We start from the raw sequence: 11,460 nt of genomic DNA on the forward strand, positions 1-11,460 counted from the left end.
GCAGAGCCCAGTGATACCATGATGCCGCCATAATGTGGGTATGGAGCTCAGAAAGCCTCCCTCTCATGGTGGTGAAAACCCTTTCTCTGGGTCCAAGAAAATGCAGTTGCAACCAAGCCAGCATCCCAGAGGGTCATCAGTAGCATCACACTAAAACAGCCAGCCTAGGAAGAACCCAGTTATACTAAGTATGGCACAATGTTTAATTGGCTGAAAGTAATATCTCTGAACAGTCATGTTGCAAAGATCAGACTTCTTTACTAAAAAACTATTTGAAGGATAACTACCGTGTTTCCCCGAAAATAAGACATCCTCTGAAAATAAGACTTAGTGCAACTTTGGGAGAAAAAATTAATATAAGACACTGTCTTATTTTTGGGGGGAAACAGGGTACTTATTTTTAACAGTGTGTCCAACCTTACTGTTTAGTTTATATGTTGTTTATATTAAGTGTTGGTGAACTTTAATGGGCCACATATGATTTCTATCACAATGACTTAACTCTGCCCTTATAGTGCAAAAGCAGCCATAGACAATATGTAAATGAGTGTGTGGCTGTGATCCAATAAAATTTTATTTATAAAAACAGGTGGCAGACTAAATTTGCCGCATGGGTCATGTTTGCCAACCTTTCTTCTCCTCTATAATATTTAACATCTGCTCCAATTAATGTTTTGCCCAGATAGTGTAATTGTCAGCCTTGTGTTTAAGCAAGTATTATTTTTAATATGAACCACTCTTACTATTATTTTTTTTAAATATATTTTATTGATTTTTTACTGAGAGGAAGGGAGAGAGAGAGAAAGCTAGAAACATCGATGAGAGAGAGACATCGACCAGCTGCCTCTTGCACACCCCCTACTGGGGATATGCCCGCAACCAATGTACATTCCCTTGACCGGAATCAAACCTGAGACCTTTCAGTCCACAGACCGACGCTCTACCACTGAGCCAAACCGGTTTCGGCCACTCTTACTATTATTTATCTCATCCAAGTTTTTACTTTTTCACAATGAGTAAAACCATATCTTAACTTCAGTTGCTGCTGCCATTTGCTGATTTTCTTCACTTTATTCCTACCATTCCATACAAGCACTTGGTTTTCACTAGTATTTTTCCTTTTCCACTAGTTAAAACAAGCCAGGTATTTTTTATGGTTGATTTCTAAACCACACCAAAACTGCTTTAAACTTAAAGGGTAACTATTGAGCCTACTCTTTATGACAAATCAATGTGTCAAATCCATCCTTTTTCTACTCATAAATATGAAAGGACATTTAAGTTAGCTTGTTGTCTTGTGTTAGAATTTTTTTTAAATCAATAAACCTAACAATTATATTTCAAGATTTAAAGCTTCCTTCAAGGCATTGCTTTCATCTTTCCTTTAGACAAATGCTTTTCTGTCGAGTGACCCTTGGAAAATCCTTTCTGCAATTCAGCACCATGAAAATGGCTCATGCCCCTCCAGGACATCACTCAGTCATTGGGAGACCAAGTGTGAATGGGCTGGCATACGCCGAATACGTCATCTACAGAGGAGAACAGGTATGTTACTCATCAGATAAGCTTACAGTTCTTAAAAACGACAATACAGTATATTTAGACCAGGTAAGAGTTAAAGAAAGCCATTTAGTAAAACACCTACTTCATATTCTGATAGCATTAATTGCTTCAAATCATGAATGAAGATATCAAAATTCTTTTGGCATCAGCTTTACACACAGAACCCATCAGTCACCTGTCAGCCAAGTAACATTGTGAACAAGAGGGCAGAACAGGAACAAGGTGAGCCTGGTACATCTGGAATGCCAGAAAGTAATGAAGTGCTCAAAAAAAATCATGGGGCCCTAGCCAGTTTGGCTCAGTGGATAGAAGGTCAGCCTGTGGACTTGAAGGGCCCGGGGTTTGATTCCTGTCACAGGCACATGCCCAGATTGCAGGCTCGATCCCCAGTAGATCAGGCAAGAATCATCGATGGATGCTAAATCTAGGGGATTTTAACCAGGAGAAGGATATCTACATGGTCTTTAATTAGAAAAGAGAAAAAAATCAGATATTTTTCTTCATTGGTGCCCATTATTCAGTCGTCCCACCTCCTCTTTTCCCTGCCCCCGGGTAAAATTTAAATTCCCCCCGGGGGTAGGGGGGTGCAATACCTGACCAGATCAGAGTTAACATCACCAATGAGGGACAGATAGACAGAGTGTGCTTCTTTCTAGGTGTGAATTCTGAGATGGACACATCATTCATGCAGTATTCCAGCCAAAAATGCATAACCTCATCTAATCAAAATGAGGAGTGTTCTATTAATAAAAAATGTTGAAGACTGATTCTTCAAAAACATCAGTGTTATAAAAGACAAAGAAAGGCTTTGAAAACTTTCCAGATTAAATGAAACCTAAGAGACAGAACAACTAATTTAATGTTCTGCCCCCAAATTAGATCAAAATTGGAATGTAGGTGGTAGATAGAAGTCTAGCAATATAAAATTGTTTTTTGTCTTTTTAAGTTTACCTTTATTGTTAAAAGTATTACAGTTATCCCTTTTTTTTTTATTGATCCCTCCAGCCAGCTCCCCGCCCCAGGCCTTCACCACACCATTGCCCATGCCCATGGGTTATGCATATATGCATACAAGTTCTTTAGTTAATTCTTCCCACCCATCCCCAGCTATATAAGAGAATATCTCTCTTCTTAGGGAATAAATACTGGCTTACTTAGGGATAAAGAACCGTGAAAATATATATATTACTTACTCTCAAATGGTTCAGGAAAAAAAAAAAAATGTGTCTGTGTATCTATCTGTCTACCTGGTATATGCAGAGATAGGAGGAGGTGTACATAATAAAGCATTAGGGATATATAAAACCATGATAATAAATGGATATGGGTAAAGGGTATACAGTTGTTTGGGGTACCATTTTCATTTTTGCAACTTAATGTGTAAGTTTGCAGTTGTTTCCAAATAAAAAGGTGTGTTTTTTTTTAAATTACAATACAAACTGATTTACATTTATTTTTTTTTCTTGATTAATTTTTTTTATTTTTTTTTTTATTGATTATGGTCTCACATAATTGTCCTTATTCCCCCATTCCCATCCCAAACCCCTCCCTAGATATGCCCCCCCAGCCTCCCCTACCCCCCCCCCCCCCCGTTGTCCATGGCCACTGGCTAGGCCCATATGTATGCACACAAGTCCTTTGGTTGATCTCTTCCTCTTACCCCCATCCCCCCTTATTTTCCCTCTGAGGTTTGGGAGTCTGATCACTGGTTCTCTTTCTCTGGGTCTGTTTATATTGTTCATTATTTCCTCTAGATGTGTGAGACCAAATAAAAAGGTTTAAAAGCTACCAAAGATTAACTTTATCAAAGTTTTGTTTATTAGAAACTCCAGACTTCTAGGGAAAATACGTTCACTTTGACTCAGTAATTCCAATTCTGAAAATTCTTATTAATATAATCAGTGATGGTCACAAAAAAACCTGTGGTGCCCATCACTGTCTAATCACAATGAAAAATGTAAACCTAAGCATTCAACAAAAATAAAATGATTTCATAAATGTGATTATATTTTTATGCCTATGACTTTAAAAAATGCATTTGTGTGACAGATATAAATAAGTAATTTCAGTTTTATTTCACCATATGCTTTTCAGTATTTTATGTTATTAGTGTAAATATCATTTCTTTCATATTTGGATGGCTTTAAAATTATCTTCAAACTGTTGCCTGTACATTGGTGATTCAACATATCTCCCCCTTTCTCCTTATAAATCAGTGGGTTACATGATCTGTGATGAATTTGAAATTGGTTCAGCAGAGTTTTTCTTTCATCTAACAAACTTGTATATAACACATGTTCTGTTGAGCACTGTGCTAGGTGAGGTGAGCAGGGGTTTTCTCTTTTAGGCACCTGGCTCTCTAATGAGGGAGGAGTGCAGTGTAACCAATGCACAGTATTCAAACACACATAACATCTTAACCATTGCTAGATTGTAGGCTTTGTATGCTTATATGCAGATATATAGGTGGATCTCCTCTTTCTGGCACCTGTTAATGGGATGGCCTTTGTAGACCTTGAGCAGAATATTGGTTTGGATCTGTAGCCTCTGAGGCTTTCACATCAAGGAAGGCTTTACTACTGTAGCTGCCAAAAGGGTGACCTTTTTCCTTCCTATCCTTCAGGCATACCCAGAGTATCTCATCACGTACCAGATCATGAAGCCTGAAGCTCCTTCACAGACTGCAACCGCCGCAGAGCAGAAGACCTAGTGAATGCCCACTGGTAAAGCCAGATCAGATTTAAGCCTAGGACTGGACTCGAATGGACTCTTTCCAACAAAACCAACATTCTATAAATCCCTGACAGCCTAGGAAAGCTGTTTGTCATTATGAAGCATTGCTATAGTGATGGATATAGTATGAGTAACTGATACATACTCAACTGCTGCTGTTCCCTTTGAGGAAATGTTTACAGGGGCGGCCTTTTAATATAACTCAGGCTCACTTCCATTGCAGTTATCCATTTCTAAAATAAGATTGCTTTGATCTAGACTTGGAAATGGAAAAAAAAGAAAACATAAACAGTACGTTCCCAAATGTTCACAATTTACACACTACATTTGCTTTGTTATATATGCCTTTTATATAACAAGTACGCATACCCGGGCTCACTCTTAGTTTTTTCTAAACAGGCGTCATTGGCTTTTTTTTTTTTTTTACTTTGATAATGAGCTGGAGCCTTCTTGATGATATTTTGCACAAAGTCTCACTGACTAAATCATTAGCCATGCAACCTAAGCTTCTGGCTGAGCAAGACTAGTCTCCACTTTTTTTTTTTCCACTTTGATTTATATGTGTACTTCTTATAAACATCAATTAAGATGGAAAGGGAAGATATCAGGTTTCAGTCCTTTTATTGATTGGCCAGTCTTACAAGGAAAAGGCACAAGCATCAGCCTGGCTTGGAGCTCCCAATGTGAGAGAAGCAGAGGATGAGAGCCTGCTGTCTCCGGTCCAAGCCTGCCTCAGAGGCATCAAGACCTGCTGGGGCCCAACGGAGCCAGGGATGGGGGCGCTTCCTGCGAAGAGCCCATGGTTCTGTGCTGGTGAAGCAGAAGGGGACTGCGGGGACGCCTCAAAGAAAAAAACCCTCGTCATTTAATCCGCCAGAATCGTCCCAGAACAGCTGCCTTACCAAAATTCAGTCAAAATGTACTTCATTGGAGTCACAGAAATATCACTTACTGTTTCTCTCTGTTGAAAGCTAGTGTGTAAGTCCTATTTAGCAGATAAATAGGCACAAATGCAAGGACTTCTTTGTTTACTCAAGATTTGGCGCTTATTTTGAGTGAGGTTCTTCAGATAGTCTAGATAGGTCCCTGCACTAAATTTTAGAATGGTATCTTCAAGCATCTTAATAGACAAGAACAAAAACTTGAAACCAAAGCGCTTTCAGTTATTTTCTTAATGAAGATGGAGAAATGCCATGCTGTTACTTCATGAAGTTACTACTTCGTTTAGCTTGTTTAATCAGCATTTGCAAAATGCACAGACACTTGTAAAAAAATTAGTGCAGTTCTTACACGTGCCCTTTTCACTTAACATCAAATGAGTGCATTGGTTTATTACTTTCACATGCTGTGCACCTACTCAGCTTTGAAGCAAAGTAATATGTGGTAAAGAAAAGGAGAAACAGGATGGCACAAACTTGCCATTCCAACTTGAAGTCCTGAAAACTAATTTGTTTTTTAATGCAGGCTGATTTAGCTGTGACCTCATTTAATCACCTAAAGCAAAATAAAATAGTTACATGCAAAGTTCCTAGAATAGGCTCTTAAAATATACATTTCACTTTCTCTCTGGCTTGAGTCCGTTGCTAGAACTAGGCACTGGGCATTAGTTTGAGTTTTCTAGCTCAAAATTAAATCAAGAATTAGCCTCCGTTTTTTGCTTCTGATGAAGTGTCAGTGGCCAGGCTGGGTGTGTGTGTCTCGGCTCCTTGTGTAATATCACTAGAATTCCATAGGGAGCTTTGAAGTTTGATATTCATTAAGAGGGCTGTCTCCCCCTTTCCTTCTGTTTTGCTGTGTAACAATGGGCTGGTGAAATTGACATCCGTGTAGTTTTCAGTGGCTGTGAAAGTGTATATTATCTCCCCTCTTAGACATAGTTTAAAATGGTAAACACAGCTGTGATTTTTAGTTAAGTAAAAGGGTTAATATGGTATAGAAACCAAAAGCTTTATAGCTTTTCAAAAAAGATAGGCCACTACACGACTATGGTTGTATGTCATTTCCATCATGCTAACTGGATTAATGGATGTGCCAGTTTTAAACTTCAGCCTTACACTTGAGAAGTCAAACTGTGGTTCAGTATTTAAACTGCCGGTGTTATATATCGTCCATTCTGTGTGCTGAGTGAAGGTGCCGTGTAAGGGAGACATTCGCAGTGCTTCTTGTCTTATAATGATTCAAGTTTATAGTAGTTCTTGGAAGAAAGGTACATATTATTCATCTGCTAAAGAGAATGGGTTCATTAACATCTCACAGGAACCAAGTACATGTCTTCAAAACTTGGAAACCAAAGGTCATCATGAGTGTACTCAAATTAGCAAGTCAGTTACATTTGGGATTCCCATCTAAAGCAGTGTAAAAACCCTTTGGAGTGTAAAAGCATGGCATTGAACTGGGCTGAAGTCCACTTAGGTTCTTGTATACGTGCATACTCTACAGAAACACTAGCAAGTTGAGGACTTCCAACATGGCCTCTCCTGAACCGGCCGCTCTGTTACCCAAACTGAATGAGAGGGAGAATCTGGACACCATTAGCCCTACTGCAGTGCTGACATCAGTGCTAGGCATGGCCAGCCTGGATGCTTGAGGCGGACAAGTGCTCTGTACTGGACTCTTTCTCCTATTTGGCCTCCCCTTTCCCCAGGCTGCTAGTCTGGAATTATATAATAGATAGCGCCAGCAGTTAGTTACCTTTGTCTCCACTCATTTTCCTATCTTCATTTTGAATCTTGCAAAAGGAGACTGTACCTTTCTGTTTCCAAATCACACCCAGACCCAGGTGTTCGGCCTGCTGCTTCGCTAAACAAATGATAGTGTGGAACCCAGAGTTTTAGTCCTCTGCAAAATAACACCCGTACAACCAGGATTGTTACTTACCTTCTCCTTCTTGGAATTTAGTTTCTATCGATAGCTTTTCAATAGCAAGTAGAATAAACATCATTAGGATGTTTCCATGAACCAGCATCCTTGTGTTCTTTGGAGCTTGATGTTAATTTCTCTTTGCTCTCAGTGCATTGATAGACATTGAGAAATGCCTGAATGTGGCAAATAAAGTAATATAGATTAATATGCTATTATTATAGCCTTTATTCAGAAAAACAAAACTTGGTGTACTCTGGAAGAACAGCGTGAGAACGCAGTGAGCTGGCTAAGTTTTTCTGTTTCAGTACATCTCCCAATTGCACAATGGTTATTGGATGTCACGCACCTTCTTTTTAAACATGTGCGTTCTCTGGATTTCTGTAAACTCTTTGAAACAGGAATGGTGAGTATTTTTAAGCACCTTTCCCCAGTGTGTCCAGACCCCATTTGTGTGATAATCTGCCTTTTTACCAAAAAATGCCCATAGCGTGACAGTTTTCTTTTGGGCTAATAATATATTGCATAGTGAAAGAGATTTTAATCATTCAGGGAATACTAAAAACTGACATTAATACAGGGTTTCGTGTGTCAGAAATTTATTTCAAGACTAAAGTTAAACTTGTCTGCTATCAAGACAGGAATGAAAAGAAAGTAATTGTGAAGATAATGTTTAGCTTTGGTTGGGCACATCTAGTATAGGACAAGGAAATGCTTTTTTTTTTTTTTTTTTAAACCGCCCTTAAAGGTGAGGCTCCTTTAGACACTGTGGATTCTGAAATTAATTCACAATTAAATATTTCTTAAGAAAGCCTTAACTATGGCAGAAACTTTTGAGCCTTTTATATCCTAATAAAAAGTTGGAATTCCGTTTCTTGGTGTTTGGAGGGTATCAGTGAGCCAGGTATGTCTCTGTATCTCACACCTGTTAGGCTTGTTTGATGAGGGTATGTTTCATAGGTCATGCTCCCTTCCATGCAGAGAGCTGATAGAATCAGCCCATTTTCCTTTCTTTATGTCTAAAACCCTCCATTTGCCAAATCATCTTGTTTAGAGAAATGTAGAAAGATTTCAGAACTTGCTAAGTTTTGTGTATGTGGGGGATACAGCAACAACTCACAAGCGATACCTTGTAGAATTTCAGTGTTGACCAGGCTGATTTTCAATCATCTTAAAGTAAAAAGCATGGGGACGCGTGAAAAGCAGTAGGAAGTTAAAGATTTCCTATACTTTCTAAGACCAGATATACTCGTGTGTGACGGTTGTGTGCATCCGCCGTGGGTCTGCCTCCTTTGAAACAGCGTTCACACTGGAGAGATGGCTGCATTTTGGCTCTTTGTTCTCTTATATTTTCTATTTCACACTTTCACATCTCCACACCCCACCCTGCTATCCATCTTTTCAAACGGATTTCTTGTTCTCCAGAACTCAAATTGTTTTGTTGTTATTATTTTTTAATCTGTCTGCCTATTTCTGCAGACAACCCTGAAAGCATTTGCAGAGAAATGCAGTTCAACTCTGAGAGTGGAGTCCCTTACACACACACACTCCTTGCCCCTCCCACGGTTCAGGATAAAAAAGCTGGAAAACACAACAGTAAAAGTTAGAAAGGAACCAAAACCTGCCAGGCTAACAGCCTAGAGCTAGAAGATGACCTTGACTATATAACCCTTGTATTCATTACACAAAATATTTAAACTCTTCATGTGCATATATGCCTGCTTCTGCTTCCATTGTTTCAAGCTCATCCTGTCTTTGTGATAGTAGTGTTTGTCTTTGATGCCTACAGACTTAAAAGGTACTTTTTCAACAAGGTTTTTCAAAAACATTTACAAAGTCAGCTGGGAGGAAATCTACAATGCTTCCGGCAACCGCAGTTAGCATAGTACGTGTGTTTTCTCCTCGTGTCGTGGTCTGTGTGGTACCAGTGTAGTGACTCTGGTTCCCTGTTGGTGTAGTTTTATTTTGTCTCTGTGTGACCCACTGTGGCAAGGGTTTCGGTCCCCTCCCCTTTCTTTCCTGCGTTTGTCTGTCTGTAGGATTGCCAGAGAGAATACGAGACATCCAGTTAAATTTGTATTTCAGGTAAATAATTGTTTAGCTTACCTATGTTTGGTGCATTACTTGCTACTTATTTACAGTAAAGATATTCTTTATTATTTACCTGAAATTCAAATTTAACTGAGCAGCCTGGTTTTTTGCTTTATTGTGTTTTCTTTTACTAAGTCTGGCAACCCTATGGATTTGGTCACAGAAGATGGCTTACAGCATGTAATTCTTCTAGCCTTCACTCTCTTTCACGTAGAATGAAAGACCTTTTCTCCGTCCCCCTCTCCTTTCCAGAAGAGGGCAGCGAGGAGCTAGCCTGCCTGCGTGGTAGGTTCCTATTTAAGGCATCTTTATGATTATATTTAACCTGTAATTGTGCTTTGCCTACATGTCTAACTTCCAGTACTTGTAATTGTTTAATATTCAATAAAAACATTTTTCAAATATCCTATATATGGACAGCAGTTAGCTCTGGAGTGTTTTCATTTCCCTGTCTGCTCATTTCAGCCTGGCCAACCTTAACACAACTGACTTCAAACTGCCTGAACCCAAACAGCCTTTTTTCCTCCTGACTTTCTAGCGTGTTCCATGCTGGGAGCACCTCATCCTCACCTCTGAGTGCATACGGGAGTGACAGACATTCAGGACCGCAGGAGAAGCACATGTTGCTTTTAGAGATGTCTCTGCAACAGAGCCATCTGCCCCAGCCAGACCTCGCACCAGTTAACAGGGTGGACCAGAGGCCCTGCCACCTCTGTGCTCAGAGAGCCCCTCGCTGCACCTGCCGTTGGAGGAGGGAGAGGGTCTGCCTGCCTCCGGTGATGCATGAAATGCCTCACACAGCGCCTGGCACACAGCACTGAGAAAACGGTTTCTTCCCCCGCCCCTCCTTTCTCCACACCTAGTGATTCCCTAGATAGCGAATTGGAAGCTAGAATTTTATCCGATTCCTTTGCCAGAAGGATTGTCAGAGCCACCAGGAGACATAAATTACGTAGTTGGAAGCTCTGACAGCCCTGCAAATAACAGTAGCTCTCGCTGAGCCCATACAATGAACCAGGTGTGTCGTATACATTTCCTACCAACCCTGCAAAATGAAGAAACTGGCACTGAATGGTGAAATAATTTCTTTTGTATCCCAGAATTCTTCCCACTATGAACTGTGGTTCTGACTGATACACACCACCAAACCCTGACTGTGTATGGACTGTGAGTGTTGAAGCGGGAATGCGGACAGCGAGCTGCTGCTACTGCAAGGTTTTCTATCTGTGTCTGGTGAGGTCAGATTCTAAATGCCGCTGGACTCAGGTCCTCCCCTTGGGTTACTGCTGTGTTAGAAATAGAAATGGTCTGAACTGTGCATAAAAAGCAAATGGAATATGAATAAACAACTTGGAATATCAGCAACTTGGTTTGGTCATTGAAACAGAAGGATTCCAAGGGCCTGCTTTTATAGCCAAAACTCCTGTGGAGGCACTGGGAAGTGTTTGTGGGGGTGGAAAGAATGGTTATAAATCACTTGCTAGATTGGATGTATTTTCACCAGGAAATTACTTCCTAGGAAACTAAGTCCTGTTACTATAAAGGGGCAGTGCATCCTGGGCAGCAAATTTTGAAGAACTGTGTGTGTGTGTGTGTGTGTGTGTGTGTGGGTGTGTGGGTGTGTGTGTGTGATATGTTTTTATTCATTTCTGAGAGAAGAAGGGAGAGGGAGAGAGAAAACACCAGTGATGAAAGAGAATTGTTGATCAGCCACCTCCCGCACACCCCCTACTGGGGATTGAGCCTGCCACCTGGACATGTGCCCTGACCAGGAATCAAACCATGACCTCCTGGTTTATGGGTCAATGCTCAACCACTGCACCACACTGGCCAGCTGAAGAACTGAGTTGGAATGATACTGCCCACATGAAGTGCCTGGTTGTTGTGGCCCAGTTCTCAGGTTAGGGCCAGCCCAGCATATTGTGGTAACACCTGTGAACCTTTACCATTTGGCTCTGTCTACTTCTCTCATGATTTTAGGGTCATCGCAGTCCAATAGGCCTCCAGGCAGAAGGGAAACATGGTGCTACATTCGGAATAATTAAAGGTCATCTGTTCCCATTAAGTTGGACTGGCTGCCAGGTTTTCTGGGTTGGCATCTACCCTGAAGACCTGGCCTGAGCAGCAGAAGTGGAGGGGAGGTGGGTTTATGTCTTCATTTGACTAATTTCCACCTGTCATCTGGCTAATAAAACAGCTCAGCTTAAGACAATA

At 40.5% G+C, this 11,460-nt stretch overlaps 1 protein-coding gene across 1 annotated transcript in view; it reads left to right on the forward strand.

Annotated features, from left to right (window-relative positions):
- Positions 1–9,668, forward strand: part of TNKS (tankyrase) — a 150,462-nt gene extending 140,794 nt beyond the window's left edge. Inside the window, exons 26-27 of the mRNA XM_084877032.1 lie at positions 1,389–1,545; positions 4,187–9,668. Of these exons, the coding sequence (XP_084733158.1) occupies positions 1,389–1,545; positions 4,187–4,273 (244 nt within the window). The 3' untranslated portion in view covers positions 4,274–9,668. The remainder of the gene's footprint in view (positions 1–1,388; positions 1,546–4,186) is intronic.
- Positions 9,669–11,460: the final 1,792 nt, after the last annotated feature.

The sequence above is a fragment of the Pipistrellus hanaki genome (assembly GCF_964339955.1).
Source record: "Pipistrellus hanaki genome assembly, chromosome: 3".
Lineage (NCBI taxonomy): Eukaryota > Metazoa > Chordata > Mammalia > Chiroptera > Vespertilionidae > Pipistrellus > Pipistrellus hanaki.